At 39.9% G+C, this 21,223-nt stretch overlaps 1 protein-coding gene across 1 annotated transcript in view; it reads left to right on the top strand.

Annotated features, from left to right (window-relative positions):
* CDH6 (cadherin 6) overlaps positions 1 to 13,875 on the top strand; it is a 55,465-nt gene extending 41,590 nt beyond the window's left edge. The window contains exons 8-11 of the mRNA XM_038535409.1: positions 779 to 900; positions 1,958 to 2,075; positions 2,199 to 2,450; positions 7,835 to 13,875. Of these exons, the coding sequence (XP_038391337.1) occupies positions 779 to 900; positions 1,958 to 2,075; positions 2,199 to 2,450; positions 7,835 to 8,325 (983 nt within the window). The 3' untranslated portion in view covers positions 8,326 to 13,875. The remainder of the gene's footprint in view (positions 1 to 778; positions 901 to 1,957; positions 2,076 to 2,198; positions 2,451 to 7,834) is intronic.
* Positions 13,876 to 21,223: the final 7,348 nt, after the last annotated feature.

The raw sequence follows: 21,223 nt of genomic DNA, 5'->3' as shown, positions 1-21,223 counted from the left end.
GTGAATGAAGAGCGCTGAGCTCAGAGATTCCAACCCCTGATTCTCAGACTGGGAATCTGTCATCCACACTACCCAAAATACTCATTTACACCCCACCCCACTCCTCATCTTCAAACACGGATGCTGCTCTCTCATTATCCTGGATGAACACCTGGGGCCTTGGAGTCAGACAGACCTAAGTTGAAATCTAAGTTCTACTTCTTATTTATCATCTCTGAGAAGATGAACAACTTACCTAACAGATCTGTGCTTCAGTTTCCTCATCTATACGGTAGGGGCAATAACTGTATTTACCTCAAAAGTTTGCAAGGATTAAATAGGATAGTATAGCAAAGGGCTGAGCCCCATATCTAGCTTGTATTCAGCATAAAAACTAAAGAACTAAGGCCAAAACAGCCAGTTGGTTTCTTTCATTTCCCCTTGCTCTTTCTCTTGTCCAAAATTTCCCCATCTCCCTGCTTCTTTGGCTTCTCTTAAAATCTGCCTCTAAACTGCCTTTCCTAGATAGCTTTTCTTCATTTTCTGTGACTCCGGGGTTTGCTATACAAAATAGCACTACACTGACACAAGTAGCTTTGTCTCCCAGGTATTTCCAGCAGGTGTATCTAACCCCAGAAGTACCTATCTAATTCTTTTTTGTGGCTAAGTTGGTACACAATGCCGTGTGGTACTCAGAGCAGCCTTGGGGAAACTGTGTATGAAAGGAGGGAGTGACTATTATCTTAAAGGGGATTGGTGATCAATATATAAATGCCCATTTCTTTTTGACATGTTGCAGATAATCCGAAGCAAAGCAGCCGAGTCCCTCTATATATAAAAGTTCTAGATGTCAATGACAATGCCCCAGAATTTGCTGAATTCTATGAAACCTTCGTCTGTGAGAAAGCAAAAGCAGATCAGGTGAGTTTCATAAAAAAAAAAAAAAGTAAATTAATTTAGTCAGATTAATTTAGATCTTCTAATACGCAGAGCTGAGGGTGAGTTTTAAATTATCTATGAAGCAAATGCTAACAAAATTAATACTATAAATAAGGGCCAGAATGAATGTTTAACTTGCATAAGAGAACAAATAGTTTTTAAGAACTGGAAGTTCATCATTCTCAGAGACTGATGCTGATTCAAATCAGTCTTATGTTTTCATTAAAATAGATTAGTCACAGCTTTATTGGAAAAATCTTAATTGGTGAGCAGATACTTTTAATTACCATATACACTGGAAAGCAATAACCAGAACATATTTTACAATTGCCTATAATTCATAGTTTCACTTATTTATATTGCCCATCTGTACAAGTAATACAAATTCGTGAATGTTTTCCTGTTTTATACATTTGTCCCTACCTGAAGTAGGTCTTTTCTGCCAGCGATATAAAAATTATGTTACAGTTTGTCGAAATAGAAGGGCACTGTTAAAATACATGTGAAAGAGGGAAGCTGAACTTGTATTTTATGTGCAAACTTTCTTTTAGCTTTTATGCAAGTCAGTGGCTTACATATTTGTCAAGACTGCATTTCTAAACAGGCTGCATCCAAAGAATGCCTGGATCTTTTAGCTGAAATGTTATCATAAATCATTGTGATATTTTATAGCTTTGTGTTACTCTAGGGCAGTGTTTCCCACCTCCCGTGATTTTGCCCCCAGGGGACATTTGGCAATGTTTGGGGACATTTTTGATCGTCACAAAGTGTAAAGTGTGACTGGTACGTAGTGGGAGGAGGCCAGGCTTGCTGCTAAACATCCTACAGGACCCAGGACAGCCCATAACAAAACATTATTCCTAGCTCTGTTTCAAACCCGTCAGTTCATTGCGTAAAGCAGATTCGTTGAAAATTCTCTAGAGGCTATTGTTTTTAAGTTAAAATTAGAAATCATTTACTCAAGCAATTTACTGCAAAACCATAAGGAACACTTTTGAGTTAGCAAAACTTTATAGCAGCTTTATGGTTTTGATTTTAGTTGATTCAGACCCTACGAGCCATTGACAAAGATGACCCTTACAGCGGGCACCAGTTCTCATTCTCTTTGGCCCCTGAAGCAGCCAGTGGCTCAAACTTTACCATTCAAGACAACAAAGGTGAGTCCAAGTGATCATCTCTGTCGATACATTTATACCTCTGTCTATCTATTAGCATCACAATTGCTCCAATCCATGATGTGGTACGAACATAACTTTCACTACTTTGCTTTCTGGTTCCAGATAACACAGCAGGAATCTTAACTCGGAAAAATGGCTACAACAGACACGAGATGAGCACCTATCTCCTGCCTGTGGTCATTTCAGACAACGACTACCCAGTCCAAAGCAGCACTGGGACAGTGACTGTCCGGGTCTGTGCATGTGACCACCATGGGAACATGCAGTCCTGCCACGCGGAGGCCCTCATCCACCCCACGGGACTGAGCACGGGGGCTCTGGTTGCCATCCTTCTGTGCATCGTGACCCTACTAGGTAAACTGCTTCTCCCTGCATCCTATCTCCCCATGCTGAGGGGCACACACTGTTACTGTGACACCCTAGATTTATCTGCCTCCCCCATTAAGGCATACAGCCCAATCTAGGTGAGTAGAGTTATATGCTGAGAATTTGTTTTGTTCACTCATGAACTAGTTTGAAAGCTTGAAAATAGCTTTAGAGGATGAATAGATGTGAAACCTGACCATGTCTTTACCTACCCAGGGAATCATTCCACTAAAAGAATCTCTCATCTGGCAGACTGGGAATGAATCCCAGAGGGACTTGAGGGCACCGTCAATATGCCCTTTTCATTTCGTTTGTTGTTTACTATTTAACCTGGCAAACATGTTAAATTTTAAAGAGAGAAAGTCATCTGGCATGGAGGGTGTGGTGATGGCCCTTTCTAAGAAGGTAAAGTTTAAAGATCAATGGGAAAGTGGAAAGAGAAATGTGATGACTTTTTCTCTCTCATATAAGGAAATAAAAAGCGATTAAATTTTCTTCCAGCCAACTTGCTTTGTTCTACCCATTTGAATAACTACCTTCTTAGCATTGCTCCCTGATTGCCACATACACAATGTCTATTATTTCTCAGACTCTGAATAATAAACAACTTCTGTGACTGAGGAAATAAATCTGAGACCTAAAGGAAATGAATGCAATCAAAGTAAAAACCGAGGTCCAGCAATGATTCGAATGAAATTTTTTTCCCCCAGCCCATGAATTAAATACACAGGTTGGGCTCAAAATGCTCAATAGGCCATTGACTGTTGTGAACTAAGAAATCAAATGCTAGTTAATTCAGTCTTTCCAAAAATCAAAGTAAGCTTGCCTACGCAAGGGGAAGAAAGGTACGAAGTTAAGTGTCAACCTGGACTGCACAGGGGAGAAACCTCTTTTTTAAAATGACAGTATAGCGACTTTGAGAAGAATAAAGAGTACAAGACCTACATTTCTCCAAGAAGAGAATGCCTAGGGATCCCTGCTTAAGAGCTTCACATTCCATATCAATTTTGCTAATTATAAGTCTTGAAACTTAAACTACAAAACTGTGATTCTCTTTGTCAACGAAAATTTGGGGAAAAGTATTTTAAGATATGAGGATAAATAAAAGCTGACAGTATGCAAAGACAAATCAGTGTTTCTAATGGTGTGAGTCTGTAAAAATTGTTTTGGAAGAGGAGGATATGAATATTCTTTTTGATTAGAAAAAAAAAAAGGTTGTTTTTAGAAGGGCTGAATTGGCAGGGCTGTAGTCAGTGAGAATTCCATGGACTCTTCTGTGGTCTATAGAAGGCGAGCTGACTCTCATCTCAAAGAGGTGATGCTTCCTTTCCTTCATCATTCACCCATTTTCTCCGCCACCACCACCCAATTTTTTTTCCTCCTCACCAACTCCCTTTATCCTCTCTTTATCATTTTCTTCCTCTAATAAATTCACTGTCTCCTCGTTACTCCTAACTTGTCTCCATGCTCCCTACATCGGGTCTAGTCTCTTTGGAATTCTGTACCTATTTAAAAAGGAGCTAAATGGGACTGACCCTTTACTAGACTAATACTGTGGGCTACACACTAGTCAAGATGCTTCACAACTGTTCTTCTCATTTAACCCTCCGAACCATCTGGTATACATGTATCTGCATCTCCAATAAGAAAACCAAGGCTCCAAGATGTGCAGTCATGTAGTCAAGTCACACAGCCAACAGGTGGTAGAACAAAGTTCCAAACCCAGGTCTTCTCCCCCTGAGCCTTGGTGCTTCCACACTGCACTCTACTTTCTTTGTGAGCTTACAGAAGGCAGGGCAATTTCCAGGCTGAAAGAGAGCCCGAACTGAAAATGAAACAATTGAAGAAGGTGGAAGCAAACCTGAGATTTTTGTAAGAGAAGGAAAGCCACACGGATATAGGAGGAAATCTGCAGTCAATAAAGTGGATCATGTGGCATCTCTTGTTTTATTTACAAAAATAAAACCACGGTGAAAACAACTACTACATCTCGTGTCTCTATGGTGCTTTAAGAATCTACAAAACTTTCACATTTACTAACTCATTCCTTTTTTTTTTTTTAAGATTTTTTTTATTTATTTATTCATTACAGACACAGAGAGAGAGAGAGAGGCCGAGACACAGGCAGAGGGAGAAGCAGGCTCCATGCTGGGAGCCTGACGTGGGACTCGATCCCGGGTCCCCAAGATCACACCCCAGGCTGGAGGTGGTGCTAAACCACTAGGCCACCGGGGCTGCCCTACTAACTCATTCCTCTTTTTTTCTGTTAATTTTTTTTTTTTTTAATTTATGATAGTCACACACAGAGAGAGAGAGAGAGGCAGAGGGAGAAGCAGGCTCCATGCACCGAGAGCCCGACGTGGGACTTGATCCCGGGTCTCCAGGATCATGCCCTGGGCCAAAGGCAGGCACTAAACCACTGCGCCACCCAGGGATCCCCTACTAACTCATTCCTGATGACAACATGGGGCACTGTGTTATTGCCTCTTTTTTACAGAAAGAAACGAGACTTAAAAGGGTCAAATTCTTTAAGGGAGCCTAGGCAGCCTGATTTCAAATGCCTTGCTCTCTTCTAACTTTACAATGGGATTTGAGCACAAATTGGTCCAAGCATCCCTCACCCCAAATCTCACTGCTGTCCTCTGGCTTCAGCGGGTAGAGAAAAGGGAAGAGAATAGTTACTGGGAAGAAAGCTATTACTTTCTCAGAATGTATTTCTGTTGTTGTTGTTCCATGTGCTTAGAACTCACGTCTTCAAGTCTATAAAAGTTAGCTTTAAGAAAGATCTCCCTTCTAGAATTTCTGTTCAGATGTACATTGGGCTAAAAAGAAAAGATACAGGCAGTTGTAGCTGTAGGGGAATTAGGAATTAGGCAGTGAATGAATGTCTTTGAATTATCCAATGTGCCCTCTCTCTTCTAGACATTACACTTTCTCGGGTGTGCAAAGGACTAAAACAAAAGATACAGATAACTTAAACTGGGGCAGAATTAGGAAGTGATAAATGCCGCTATCTTGCCTTAAATGATGGCATGAACCATTGTACATAGGGTTTAATGCTTTGAGAGACAGTCATCTTGATTCTATTCACTAACCCCAGAGGCCATCCTTAGTGACAGTCCTCTTGTTTTGCAAATCCTTCTCATTGGTCACACTGGAATCCACCATAAAGAATAGATTATTAAGCATCCCTCCACCCAAAGCCCTGCAGTTTTCCACCCACCCACCCACATCTCAGGGTAAAATGAAGACATACAGCTTCCAAGCCCCAAAATACATGGCTTTTCCCTATTCCTTTCCTGTCCCCTGACCAGGGCTCCCTGTGGTCCAGCTGTAGCATCTCTTGGCTGTTTGTCAAGCACTCCAGGAACCCTCCCATCTCAGGGCCTTTCTTCTAGCTCTGTCCATTTCACCCGACAGCTCCTTGAATAACTCCCCACACCTTTGCTCATATGTCACTTCCTCAATGATGCAATCTCCTCCTAAAAAACATATACAGTCCCTCACTCATACACAGAAGCACTCTTCATCTTCCTTCCTCTGCTCTACTTTTTGTTTATGGTATACATATCACCTTCTAATAATTTCCTTATTTATTATACACATTATTTGTCTCTGTCCACCACCCCCACCGCTCCTGCCCACCTCCTGATTAATGTTTTCCATTGATAGTGCCTAGAACTGCCCCTGGCACAGACAGAGTAGGAACTACATAAATATTTAGTGAATAAGTAAATATATAAATGCCCTGAATGGCTGGGACAAATGAGGCATGAGGATGCTCTTTGGCAGCAAGAGAGGATGTGTACAGTATGTTATACAACCACGCACTTGAAATGGCAACATTGGATATCCTTTAAAAGTAGTCTATAATCCAAACATGCTTTAACGCATGGTGATTAAGAGTGTTGGCTTTTTAGTCTGACTTGGATTTCAATTGTTTGTATATGTGACATCTCTAAAACTCAATTTCTCCTATGAAAGATGGTTACTATATTATATAATATGTATATAATAAAATGATGATACCTACTTTGTAGGTCTGCTGTGATAATTACATGAGATTCAGTATATAGAGCACTTAGCACAGTGCTTGGCACACAGAACTCTCTCAATAGATAATTATTATTAATACTATTAACACTTGAAATTTTAATATATAGATACATATGGGTATGGATATATCCATCATTATATAGGTAAATATACATACCCACCAAAAGACATTATTCTGTAACTCTTACTACAATATTTCCATTTTTATGGCTCATAAAATCAGGACCATGACATGGATGAGAAAGTAAAAACAGTTACTAGTACTTCCTGTAATAAACACCCCTGGACCAACCCAGTTTAACAGTGCATTTTCTGCCCTGCATGGCTGTTTCCTCTCTAAGCTGTCGCTATGCTTTTATTTCCCTACCCTTATGTCCATTCCTAGATGCGTCTCTCTACAGGAAGCCAACTGCATTTGACCCAGCCAGCTGTGAAAAACCATCAGGAGTTATTTAAACACAATTCTTGTTGGGCCTCTAATTTGAGTTGGGGTGGGGGGGGGGGAGAGAAAAAAAATCAAAAGAACAAACATTCCAGGCAACAAACTTGGAGAATGTGACCTTTGAAAGATTTTTTTTTTTTTCTTTTTTAAAGTTCCCTCTTACATGTGTCTGTTTGGCTACAACAGAAACAAGCTGGTGCGAGTCTTAGGACCTGCCCCCTTTCAAGTGGGCTGATCTTGAAGGTCAGGATGGCTTTCTGAATTGCACCTGGGCCTCTCCGGGTCTTATCTGCAATAGTGTTTCTTCCATGTAGAAAGGCATGCAGACATTCACATCTCTACTTTGGGCCTTACACTAATTTTACACTTCTCTCAGGGGAAAAAATAAATAAATAAAATAAGGGAGGCATGGTGCAAAAGTTATTTTAGCTGCGGAGTTATGCAAACCTTCAACACATCCCGAAGGTGCCAGCCTTGTGCTTGTAAGCAGTTTCAGAGCATTTTAGGTGTTCGGCATAATTTGCACTCTCGCTGCGTTTGAGCCTTTTTATGATCATTATTGTCCTTCCGTTCTTCTTCCCTTCCCTTGAAGCTAGTTTGCCGTGTCGGAGCCAAAGGGAACTAAGTCCTGACAACCCGGGAAGGTGTTTCATCCTCTAGTTAAATCGTAACTTTCTTGCAGATATTCGCCCCGCGTTGGGGTTGGGGGCGGGGTGGGGGAGGGGGGCGCGGGGTGGCAGCGCCCCGAGGCCCGAAGCCCTGGCCGGGCGCGCGGGGCTGGTCGCGGGGCCGGTCGCGGGGCCGGTCGCGGGGCAGGTCGCGGGGCAGGTCGCGGGCCTTAACCCCTCCCGCTCTGCTCTGTCTCTGCCCCCAGTGACGGTGGTGCTGTTCGCAGCTTTGAGGCGGCAGCGCAAGAAAGAGCCGCTGATCATATCCAAGGAGGACATCAGGGACAACATCGTGAGCTACAACGACGAGGGCGGCGGGGAGGAGGACACGCAGGCCTTCGACATCGGCACCCTGCGCAACCCCGCGGCCCTGGAGGACGGCAAGCTGCGCAGGGACGTGGCGCCCGAGGCCCTCCTGCCGGCCCGCCGGCCGCCCGCGGCCCCCGACAGCACGGACGTGCGGGACTTCCTCCGCCAGCGGCTGCAGGAGCACGACCGGGACCCCACGGCGCCGCCCTACGACTCGCTGGCCACCTACGCCTACGAGGGCGCGGGCTCGGCGGCCGCCTCGCTCAGCTCGCTGGAGTCCAGCACCACGGACAGCGACCAGAGCTACGACTACCTGCGCGAGTGGGGCCCGCGCTTCCGCAAGCTGGCGGACCTGTACGGGGCCGCGGACGGCGACCGGGACTCCTAGTGCGCGCCCCGGGACCCCACCCCCACCCCCGCGCCCTGCAGGACGCCCCAGGTCTGCGGGCGGCGCCCCCACCGCGCGGCCCACGGCCCACGGCCCACGGCCCACGGCCCACGGCCCGGCCCTGCCTGCGGCGCCCGCGCTAGACACCTTTTTCTAGCACACTTTTATGAGCTTCCGAGACGCACAGGTTTAATTTTCTAGCGCATCCACTCAACCGACCGGGCCCGTGCTGGAGGAGGAGGGAGAGCCCGAGTCGTCCCCTTCCCTCCCTGGCTCTGCTCACCTTCCCTGGCCCGGGCCCCCCGCCACACTCCGGGGGCTCGGGTCAGCCGGCTGCTCTGACCGCACACTTCACGCGCTCAGGCGATGAGGGACCGAGCTCTGACGGTAAAGGTAGAGTTTCGGAAAAGAGAAACGAGGGGGGCGCAACGGCCAGGTGGGTCCTGCCCTGGTACATCAGCTCACAAGGAGATGAATGCGCTGAACGTGGGTGTGTATTACGGGTGTGTTGCAAAGGACTTAAAATGGCATTTGCCCGTCCTGTTTTGTTCTTCAAGAACTTCATCTGGCACCAACGACTATTGCGAACATCAGACCCGCCGACGTTTTAAGATTCTTGGTCCTCTCTAGGACTAGAAGCAAATGCAATGGCGACGTTCAAAAACAGCAAACAAGCAAAATGTAATAGTACCTCGTTCCTTGCCACTAACTCACAATTTCTTATATACGATACCTGCAAAAGTTTGCCCTTGCACCACATAAAGAGAAAGGGAAAACAGCTAATGATGTTAACGGAGGAAATATTTGGCATATTTTAAAGTTCGGGCCACCAAAAGTACCACAGATCACTCCAAATTATTTCAACCATCAGTAGGCTAATTACAAATAAGTCTAATTGTTAAAAATTCTTGAAGGAACTCTTCTGAGACAAATTTTAACTCCTTGTCTGTAGTTGTTGTCAGTATTATTCTAATATACTTGAAAGTAGCAGCGTGAAGTACAATAATCCATATTCTTCAGATACTTCGTACACAATTAAGTTGCATTAGTAAAGATAGATTAAATAAAACTCAAATCCCGCCCTCAGAGTTTAATGGGGAAATGAGAGCCGGCCACACTTGAACTTGATATCCTGTCCTCCACATCTGGGAACATCTATATATTTATATGACATGACAGATCTAGATATATTGTTGAGATCATAGTGCAAAACTACGTATTACATGTTTGGAAGACGCTTACATAGGGACAAATTTGATTCTCTTCAGTAAGAGTGTTTAAGATTCTATTAAAATGATAGTTGACTGTCAAAAGCATTAATATTTTTTCATTGTTTTTGACTTTGTTGCTATGGCAACCCTGCCATCCTTGTCTTTCAACTAATGATAAAGTAGTGGTCTCATACTACAACGGAAAAGTAATGTACAATCCATCCAATCTATTATTTCTCTAAGTATGCAATTAGCATCATAGTTATTATCCAGAGGACCCAACTGAACTGAACTAATCCTTTTGGCAGGTTCAAATCATTTATTTCATATGGCTGTTCTAATGATTTGTATCATTAGAATCCTACATTGTTCGATCATCAGAAATTTCCAAAGTACTGTAATGAAAACATAGTTGTCTTGAAAATTTAAAAAAAAAAAAAAAAACCAAACCCAGGCTCTGTATACTTATAAATATATATATATATATATATATATATATATATATATATATATATATATGTACTTAAGAATATGCTGACTTCAATTATTAGTCTTAGGGATTTATTTTCAATTAATGTTAATTTCCTACAGATAATCTTAATGTCATTTCCATTTGGAGATCCTGTCATATGAGCACATACCTTCTATTTGGAAACACACTTTTATTAAGTTTTAAATAGGTGTGTTACCCAGGAAGTAAAGACGGCACTTTCAAAATAAGAGAAATGTAGTCTTTTGGGTCACTCAATTAGAGTGAAAAAGTTTTACAACCATATTCTTCCCTGCGTTTACCGAATGGTTTCCTATTTTGTAACGGACTTCCCCGTATACATACTAACAAGTATTTCATGTTTTCAGGGTTTACTTTGGCTAGTTCTTCCTACACATGCAGGAATGCAAACAAAATACTACAGGAGGGTTTCACTATAATGAATATCTTAGTCACAGTTAAGTGTTGCAAAAAAGATAGCTTAGGGAAGTTAATTAGTAAGAACTAGTTATTTATAGCAATAGAAAACCACCTTAATCACATGACTTACTGTATAACTAAAGAGCTCTCTGTCCTTATGTTTCATGTCATGTAATAAATTGAATCAAGAAAGATAGTACTGTAAAAAGAAAGGTATCATCAGAAGTCTTCCTTTTGAACTTTTGGGTTAATTGGAATGTCTGAGGGTCGACACTAGCAACTTCCACTGTTTAAGGGTAAGGTTTATTCTTTCCCTGTAAGTGAAAGTAAGCAGTTCTGTAATGGAATTCGAGATATAATTGGCAGGGTATATTATCCCATCTTGAAGATGGTACAGTGGACCAAGAACAAGTTAATATGACTAAATATTGAAATAACTGCCTAATCTCTTGCCACAAAACCTGATGATGAAGTGAATCTCTAAGAAATTGGACAATTTAAGACTACAGCTGAATATTTAGTACAAGGTCCTATAAGTATTTTTCCTATAATTAAAACTCTCTGATGTCATGGAGATCATGAGAGCCATACTTCCATCATTCTGTGTGGGTCTCACTTCCTTCTCACCAAGATATCGAGTCCAAGACCCCAGTCAACACGAATGATTACTGGAGAGAAAAAAAAAATTAGTTTTTGGCTCAGTTTTCACAAAGTCCCTGTCCTGATATCAGATGTTAGTGACAAGAAGGATGGAGGGAAAATGGGAAGAGGTAAAATTTAATATCTGCTTTAGTAAATAAGAAACTAAAATTCATTAATTATAAGCAGATCAGTTTAGTGGATTGCTTCAAGGACTTTGAGGCCCTTCTGAAACTTTGTTCCCTTCCATTCAAAGGGGAGAGTTTCTTCAAGATGTTCCCTAAAACAAGCTGCGATTTTTTTAAATGTTAAGCTATCGTGCATAAGTTTACAACCTCTTCACTTCATAGCCACTTTCTGCTGAAAACAGAAACATTTGTCCTAAACATTTGTCCCCAAATTAAAAAAGTGAAATCAAATGGAAGAAAAGAAAAGATGGTTCCATGGAACCATCTGACAGGAGCTCTGAGCACAGTAAATAAATGTTTTTTTTTACAGAGCTTTCTTAGCTTTAAGTTTAGTTGCATACAGGGATTTTCAGATACAAATTGACTCCATTTTCAAATGTAACAAAACCTGGCAATTCAATTTTAACTCATTAAAAAAAATGTTGGCTTAGTGTTCATTTTTAGCTTCAAAAAAGTTGTACAAAAATTCTTTAAAAGTTGAATCTCTATCTTGGAAGCATCCAAATTTTACGAAACCAAATTAACTTCAGAAAATCTCCATTACTTTCATTTCTAAGTACATAAATATTAGATGTCCTGATTTACTGAGCAATTCCTTTCATCAAACACTTTGCCTTGAAATGGGCATTTCATTGAAGATAATCCTGTATAAACTAAGAATTAAGAATTCCTCAATTCTACATACTTGAGGGCCATAAAAGTATGCAGTTAAAAGGGAAAAACAGAGTTGATTCGTGGACACAAACTAAGTATTTAAATCATCCAAATTCATCTTCCCCAGGAACCAAACCACCAAATCAATTATCTTACCCTAGTCACTAGTTTTGAAGCAATATAATTACTTTGGAAGAACACTCTAGAAAGTCATGATGCCCCACTATTTTGAAAGATATCCTATTAAAAAGGATCATTTTAGTGTAATTTTATTTTTTATGATTTCATCTAGATGAAATCTTTTTTGAATTGTGACAGGGGATTAAACAGCCAAGCATTTACATTTAACACTAAAACCCAGCCTCCTTTATCAGATTATAAGAGTGGAAAGAGTAAGACTTAGTGTACAGACCTTCAGGAAGACGAACTATTTTCCAAAGTCCAACAAGCAGCTTTCTTTTCCAGAGAATACAGAATTACAGTATGGTCACCTTAAAAGTTCAGTGACTATTACGTTTGTAGCATTTTTCATCTCCCTTTGGCATCTTTATGGAACAGTTTTCTAAAGGGGCAATTCTCTACTAAAAAACATCAGACCCTGATCATATTCAATGTGCAGAAGAAAACCCTCTTAGAAAGGAAAGACATTGACTCACACACTTGTTAAAAGTTAATAAAGAAATAGCTCATTTTTAAAGCCAGAAGTTTATGGTCTCTGCATCGTCAATTTAATTTAAGCATTGCTGAGACGATCTTTAATCTACTCCCCATTTTGTAATACCTTATTTATGATGCATTTTCATTTTTTTAATTTGGGGGGAACGTTAGTCCGACAGAAGCCAGCAGATGAAAGTGCCAAAAGGAGGTCAAATGGAAACAAAGCCTATTACCCACTGTATTTCAGACAGGACCGAGGCACTTAGCCTGAGAGCCACTGGGTTATTAGATTAATTTCAAAAGAGCTTTTACAAGTTGCTTAATTCCATTTTTTTTTTTTAAACCCATGGACCACAAACTCAAATTTCTCTTCAAATGGGGTTAATTTGACAAATGAGGCATGGACCCAGCGTTGTGGAAAAAGCATTCCACTATAATGAGATCTTGGTCTTTCTTGCGAGACTATGTTATTTATGTAAATATGTCTAGAGGCACCTTCTATAAGCTTTTAGTTTTCTATGATCTATTAGTTTAGTGTTTATTAAGGAATCAGATGTATAGAATTGCTAGGCATTCAGGGGGAATGCTGTGTAGCAAACAAACCGATCTGCTCTCGGAAAAAAAAAAAAAAAAAAACATAGGAACACTTCAAAACCACCATATTGTTTTGTTTGTGATTATTTTCATTGCTTTGAAAGTAAACTGCATAAGAATAGGCCTTATAATAAATGCTACGTGCGTCTTCAGTAGTACCAAGCTAAGGCAATTTGGCATTCTCCTACTGTAATTTGTGATTTTAAATCCAGAAAATAAAAGCTTTTTGGTATTGATTGTTTTTAATTAAAAATACTCCCAAGTATAAATTGAAGCTGATGCCACCCTTGAAGATTTACTGGCTGGAATGCTCAGTCATACAGTTTTTCTCAGTATCGCCTATATCTGGCGATGAGAACACCTGAGAGAAACCACCACTGCTCAGCTTTCATCAACATTTCTAGTTGGGGAGATTTCCATAACTTCACAGTTTACATGAGAAAGCTTCCTGTATTAGAAGGAGAGGTAAGATGATTACCTTCAAGCGCAGTGTGGCCGGGCCTTTTGTGTAGTCAAATGGCAAATACACGCTCCTTGAAATGGCTTCTTTTATTTTCCTTTGTTTTCTTAGACTATAAATTTGAAAAGAATGCAATTTAAAAAGTGATTTCTCACAAAGAGTAAATATGCCTTTTGCAAATCAATTTTTGTAACAAGTTATTTATATGATATTACTTAATAAACTGTTTTTTTCTAAGTTGTTTTTTCCAATTCTCTCAAGCTATTGTTTTTAATCAGAGATTTCAAAAAAATGTACCTGCCGATACACACTTTATCTTTCCAAATCTGCTGTTTGAACCTCTCAAATAGCTAACTAAAGCCAACTTGTTATACGATAATTAGCTTGTAAACAATAGTTTCTCCCAGCCAGCAATATACATCATTGGTGCTGCCCTGCAGACTCCTTACTGCTGGGGCATCAAGAATTTTACTGTTATTTATGGAATTGCTGTATTAAGAAGAAAGCTGTTTTTCCTCATAGTAATTGCTTTAGATAAAAAAAGACAGTTCTATATTTTTGCCCATCCCAAATCTCCATCCTTTATTTCACTCCCATAGAAAAAAAAAAATGTCTATGGATCTCTGATTTAAAAAAGAAAAAGCAAGAGCCAGACCAGAGGGAAATAAGGATAAAATCCTTCCAGAATTCTGATACTATGAGTAAATAAAATGTTTTTAGCATATTCAGAGCTATAATATTTCATATGCTTGCTCTCTTTTAAGCTGTCTCCTATTCTCCTATTTTTACAGAGGCTGTTTCATAACTTTTTAACTGAGAGAATTCATAGCTTTGCAAAGGAGACTTCCATTAATTCATTCATTTGTTCAGTAGTAGGCAATCCACTGTGTGCCATGAAATATTCTACAGTAAGCCAAATAGATATATTTTCCCTTCTCCTCAGAAGTTCATGGTCCAGGAGGAAGGGCTGCCACAAACTCCTAACTATAGTGTCCACCAGAAGGTGGTGGGGAGATGTCTTCAGAGAGGGAGAGATGCAAATGTTCACAGGAAGAAGAAACTGTTTCTGCCCAGGTGGAGGAGTGTGTGGGAGGTTTAGGAATTCATAGGACTGAGATAAAGGGAGATAAGAAATAAAGAAGAATAGCAGGGAAAAGAAAAAAGAGAGAGGGATGTTTAAGCAATGCCACTGATCTTAGCTGAGGCTCCCTCGAAAGGGAAGAAGCTTGGAAAAGTCACGGGGCACCAGAACACAGAGGGTCACTTACCATAGCAACTGATTTTTGTTGTTTTTTGTGGAGCTTTTGCCACTGGGTTTAAAGTTAACTTGGTGGGAGCCAGAACCCCGTGGAAAGGAATGATGGTATTAGAAATACACGTTTTTGAAGGATATGCACATTGCACAGTAGTATGCACAATGTGCTAGAGCGAAGCCCCTCCCCTGCACACACACACACACACACCCAGCTCTTCACGACTGCAAGGCAAGCAGAGTCTGCAGGATCTAGGAAACTTCCTTGATGTGATGGTAAGGTAGGCAGGAAGGGCAATGTGCTGTCAAGGACCCAGTTCAGGAAGCGGTTTCCTGCAAACATTTAGACAGCCTAACCCATCTCCCATCACCAAAACAAACCACTTCCCGTAACAGTGGTTTGTATTAGTATGTATTAGAATAATTCACTCTAGCTGCTGCAACAGACAAAATCCAAAATCTCCATTAAAAAAAAAAAATCTCCATAAAGTTTGTCTTACCCTTATGGTGTTTTGGGTTGGTTGTGAGCCTTTCTCCTTGTAGCTCTGCCATTTGGAGCACACTGCCTCCAGGGTTTACATGGCAGGAGAGGAGAGTTTGCTGGGTGATCATATGAGATATTTCTAAGGGCACAGGACCTAGTCATCACTTATAGCACTTCTGTTCACAATTCATTGGCCAGAACTCAGTCGTATGGTCCCACACTACATGGACAGAGGCTGGGAGATGTAGACAAACACCTGTGTATTGGGCGATACATTCTGGTGAGTGTAACTTACATGTAAGATATATTTAATATGCATCTGCCACTTACAGGCTCAGTGTCTGTCAGTCTTGCAGTATTGTTCCCAAATCCCTCCAGTTTCAGTCATCATAATAAGCCACATCTCATAATAATCATGAGGTTGTTATCAAAAGAGAAAGTTAGGAAATCATGCACAAATTCAACCTTCAACTTGAAAACCCTTCTAAAGGAAGTTCGTCTACCATCCCTGATCTCAATGCCCATGGCAGATATTTCTAATCAGTGCATTCATAGATCTTCCAGATATAGCATTAGAACTCCTAACAGGAATGCCCCAACGATAGAATAATATTGACCCATTTGGTATCCCAAACCTAAGAGATTAAGTTCTCCAGTGAAAGACTAGTTTTCTTTCATTCTAAGTTTTGTTGACTAACCACCAGTGATATTTGGGAAGAGCATTCTCATCCTGAGATTGTCAAAAATTTGAAATAATTAAGGAAGCTAAAAAGCTTCACTTGCTATTATAAGTAGCCCACATCTTTATTTCATCAATCTGAGCCAACAAGCATATGTGTCTTTGAACAATTCAGATATTAATTTCGGCTTGGGGAACGCATATCCCCTCAGTGATACTCCTGAATTTCTGCATTCATTCTGCAAAATTCATTTGAGAATCTATAATGGGCCAGGCACAAATCAAGGTGATTGGGTTATAGTGGTAAGAGACAGATACACTCCCTGCTCTATGCATACCCTTCTCTCAAGGACTGCCATGATTTAATCTCCCATTATTAATCTTAGTTTGCTTGACTAAACATTTTATACTGAATGACACCCTAATTCTTTAGATTGCTTTTCTAGGTCTCATATTCCTGAATTCAATACTTTTCTAAATATGCTATGAATAGATATGGCTCTTTTAAAAAAGTAGATTGTCTCCTACTTCTGTCTATAATATACTTATTCCTTTTTTTAAATGTCTTCCTTGACATATTAGATCATCTTTATTGCTTCCTGAGCCATTTAGTCGCAAAAACTAAACTTTTAATGGCAAATATGTCTTGTTTGCACATTGGTAAGAAAATGTCTCCTTATAGTCAGTAAAGGATAGGTTTTATTAAGGCTTTTAACTTTGCTTAGCTGCCTGATAATAATGCCTTACTTTTATATAGCACTTTAGAAATAACTGTTATATATATGACTTAATATAACTTTCACAAAAGCCCTGCACAATAGGCTGTATCATTCCCATTACACAAACAAATAAAGTGGGGTCATTTGTCCTGAGGTCTCATCACAGGAATTAGAATTAAAATCACTTTTTTAACCCAAGCGCTGTAAGCCTGCCACTGGACCCTACATTTTCCTCTTTGTATACATAATCCAATCTCATCCGTTTGAGAGAAATATTTATTGGGAGTGGAAAAGGGTTCTTTTTTCCTTACACAAATTCAGATGAGGTTGGATTCTGCTGATGGCTGTAGCCTCAAAGGCCTTTCTACCTATAAGTTCAGTCCAAATGCTCTGTGAAGGAAAAAAAAAAAAGCCTGAGAAGAAAATTCTGCCTATTGATCCCAATTATCCAACTGATTTCCATCATAAAATTAGAAGTGTTCCCAAAGAAAAGTATTCCCAAGAAATATAAAATTCCACCCAAGACAGCAAGAGCTGTAGCTGTTTCTGTGATAATAATCTTGACAGTATTGGTATTTCAGACATCAAATTGTGGTAAGTCCTCTGTAGGGCAGCAATGCCCTCTAACAGGACAGGGAAAAGGCAAGGAATGAGGACTTCCTAGCACTCCTTAAGCACTTCAGATTCCATAACTGAAGCAGGAGCTGTGGAAGGAGAGGGACTTGCTCTGGCCTCGAGCACCCATTAAATCCTGGTACCCTCTCCAGTGTAATATGGTATCTGTGATAGCCCCGGAAAATCTCCAGCCCAGTGAGGTGGTGTCCCTGTGGCAGAACAGTAGCTATAAATCTTTGTTTATAAACAAGTAATGTGTTTTCCATATTTTTCTATAACTGAGCTTAATTTCTGTTTTGAACCTTGATTCCTGCGAGCAGCAGAAAGTCAACTTTAGTCATTTGGGGTTTCTTTCTGCAAGCCTTCCTGATATTACCGCTAATTCTAAGAAGCTATGGTGACATAGAGAGTTGGGGTTAGCAGGAAGAGAAGGCAGTCAGGGCTTAAAGCCAACCTGCTCAGGGAGCTGGGAAGGGTGGGTGGATTCTACAAAAAACAAAACAAAACAAAACAAAACAAAAAACCAGAAGAATTCTCTTAGCCCTCCCTGTTGGTCCTTCCACCTATCACAAAATGGGGAGGCTGAAGTTCATTGATCAGAAATGTTTCTTTATGTTATTGTCATTACTTCTCATTCTCAGAAGGTCGGGATCAAAAGCTTAAGAAAGACACCTGATTGTCTCCTGACTTATGGCTGCGGCAAAGATTCAGAGCTGAAAGTTACCACGGAATGTCACTATTTCAAATTGAATGGGAATTTATAATGGTATTTTCTTTTGCTTTACTGTCTCAAGCATTACAAAAAGTATTCATTTGTAGTATTAAAATATATTAAATAATATGTTAAGACTGAGCCAGTTTTCAATGATTTCTGAACAACTACACGATGAGAACTTTCCTACCTACTTTATATGTAAAATATAGTTTTTCTTAACAATAAGTCAAGAAGATCACGACAAAGTGTTTTTTGATTTGTGAATACATTTACATGAAAAATCTCACAAAGTTACAAAAATTAAATCACAATTGAATATATATTTAACAAATGATTTATACTGAAAACAATAAGCATGTTAAATCCAGACTGTTTGGTTCCCTTTGGAGCCAAAGAAATATATCTACCTTAAAAGAATTTGACAAAATGACACCAAAATTCAAATGATAGCTCTCGGGTGAGAAAGGTTGAGAGGCTGATTGATTCCAGCATTAAGACTTGAGCTGGGCCTCCAAAAGAGCATTGGAACCTACAGCAAAGTCATGAGGATGCTTCTCGAAAATGTAAATTCCCCAGTCCCACTCCAGAATCAATGAGGGCTATTTTATGTTCTTCACTGACCGTAGGCCATTCCAAATTTTGGAGGCTCTCCATCTTTCATTATAGGAAACATATTAAAATGTACCCACACTTTGCCTCAAAGACATGAATCAGGTTGCAGTTTACTACTTTACATAATATATACACCATTAGACTTTTATTGTTTTTTTTTTTTTTTTTTTTTGTAATTTTCCTTGTGTATTTTGAAGTCTCCCTTTCTAAAATTTGGGTTTGGGGGGGGTTATAGTTCATTTGAGAACAAATAGGTACTGTGTGTGTGTTTTGCCTAATGTATGCAAAGACATCCTAAAGTGAAGAAGGGATTTGGGAATCTGCACTTAGTGCAAGTTCCCCAGTGATTTTTATACACACCAGAATTCAAGATCCACGTGAAGCTAGTGAAGTAACTAAGGCAAAATCGTACTCAAGCAACTGGAGGTAGGTCAGTCTGACTAGCACAGAAGACCCTGCAAGGGATGAGGACAGATGTAAGTGCTAATATTCTCACACATGCCTTCCGATTTTCCTTTACCTACTGGATGCAAAGCATGTACTTGTCTAGCAAATGATAAAGGGATTAACACAGGAGCCCTCCCTAGAAAAGTTTGCAAGTTTTCAGTTAAAATGCCAGTAGTCCATACATACCTATTTAAAGCCTCAAGGGAAGCTCTCCACTCCCCCACCGTTTTTTCCAGAACTTTTCTGGCTACTTTCCCTGTATGTGTCAGTCAGTAAGTAAATAATTGAAATCCCTCCAGAGTTGATTCACCAGTCTTCCCAAGCATTTGCTTCTATTTCTCTCTTCTTAAAGTCAGCTGTTATTCTATGAGCCTCAGCTGGGGAGTGCCTCCTCTCCCAGGGCCCAATCAGAGTTCCACTTCAATTAGCTTAATTGGAAGAAGACACAACCAAATTTCCAATTAAAGTTCTAAAGGAGCTATTAGAACAGCTATTTTTGTCTCTTCAGAGAAAGCTCTCCTAATAGTCATTTTTTAAAAGGTAAAAATCCTTAAAGGAGAAAAGGTGAGCATAATCAGATCAATTACCACTGCTAATCATTCCTGGAAGTAAAGTTGGGTCTTTTCAATTAGGTAATTTGGAAGTAAGCCACCTGTTCATTCTTTTATTAATTTTAATTATTATTAAATTAATATATGTATGGTGTCTAAAATGCCAAATAGTTCTAGAAAGCTTATAGCAAAAACTTACCACTCGATCGCATTCTCTTACCCAGAGGTAATCTCCTTCAACTCTCCCAGATAGTTCTTCTAGTATTTACTCCCACATTTCTAAATAACGCTGTTCATATTAGGTTGAATCATAAGAAATGGTCATTTTTGTGGGTAAAATGTGGTAAATATCAACAACCTCAGTTCAAACTAAAGCTACCACTTTTTGGGTTTACAGTTTTGAACATTGTCTACCTTACTCTTCCTGCTAGAATAAAAATTTAGATTTACTACAACATCCTAAATGTGTACACGCATACATATTGCTCACTTCTCTCCCATCCTTCCAATATAGTTATAACACAATTGGTAGTTAAGAGTTTACATTTGCCCTATGTAAATATTGCTCACAGTTGAGCCTATACTGCAATGTAAATTTCTTTCTCACTCAACTTAATTTTTTCCTGAAATTCATAATTGCCTCTTTTTTAAAAAAAAATTGCTTAATGTTTTACATACCTGTCATAATTCAGTCAAAAACTTCCTGATGTGATTCTAAAATTCCTCTAAACCATGTAATCTCCACTAGTTTTCTGTTGTTTACAATATGACTCCAGAAATTCTCCATCTCTCCAATGTCATGAATAATTTTTTAAAACATTTTCTTCTGCTCTCTGCCGCTTATCTCTATTTTATCTGAATCTCATTTCAGTGTTTGCTTTGGTCTTTTCTTTTTTTCATATTAAAAGTCTTCCTCAAATGTCTAGTGATTGTTAGCTGTCTATTCATACTTAATAATGAGTTCCTGAAAAGTTCATTAGAAGCTCTGGCTGTCAGCGGGTGGGCCTGACCACAGGCTCTTCGAAGGACACTGATGGTTTCATTGGAGCACCCAAATGTGTCAGCATTTGTAAATCTTTTGTACCTCTCATCTTCTCCCTGAAGGTCCAATCCTAGCTGTCAATATTCAGAGAGCTTTAAGTGGGGTAGGAAGTGGGAGGATCTCAATGTTCATAATCTAGATTTTTCACTTAATCTTAAGGTACAGCTACCCTCCGACTCTCAACCGTACCTGCTGTTCCTGAGTGCAGTCTCTTTGATTCAGCTTTTCTAGAGGGTAAATCTCTTGCCTTCTTCTAGGATGGAGAAACAATAGTGAAGAAAAGTCACCTTGGCTATGCAGGGTAGGAAAAGGATCTGAGGTTACCTGCTCCTGATACAGATTTACAGTTAATCTGTTCTCAGCCACACCCCACACCCTGGCAGTCAGAGGTCCCGGCACCTCCACTTTCTGACCTTGCCTTAGATCATTATGGATCAGCTTGCTTCTTATCTGATTCACACCCCATGCT

This window comes from Canis lupus, chromosome 4, assembly GCF_011100685.1.
Source record: "Canis lupus familiaris isolate Mischka breed German Shepherd chromosome 4, alternate assembly UU_Cfam_GSD_1.0, whole genome shotgun sequence".
Lineage (NCBI taxonomy): Eukaryota > Metazoa > Chordata > Mammalia > Carnivora > Canidae > Canis > Canis lupus.
The sequence above is the reverse complement of the archived record's forward strand: the minus strand, read 5'-3'. Positions and strand labels throughout refer to the sequence as shown.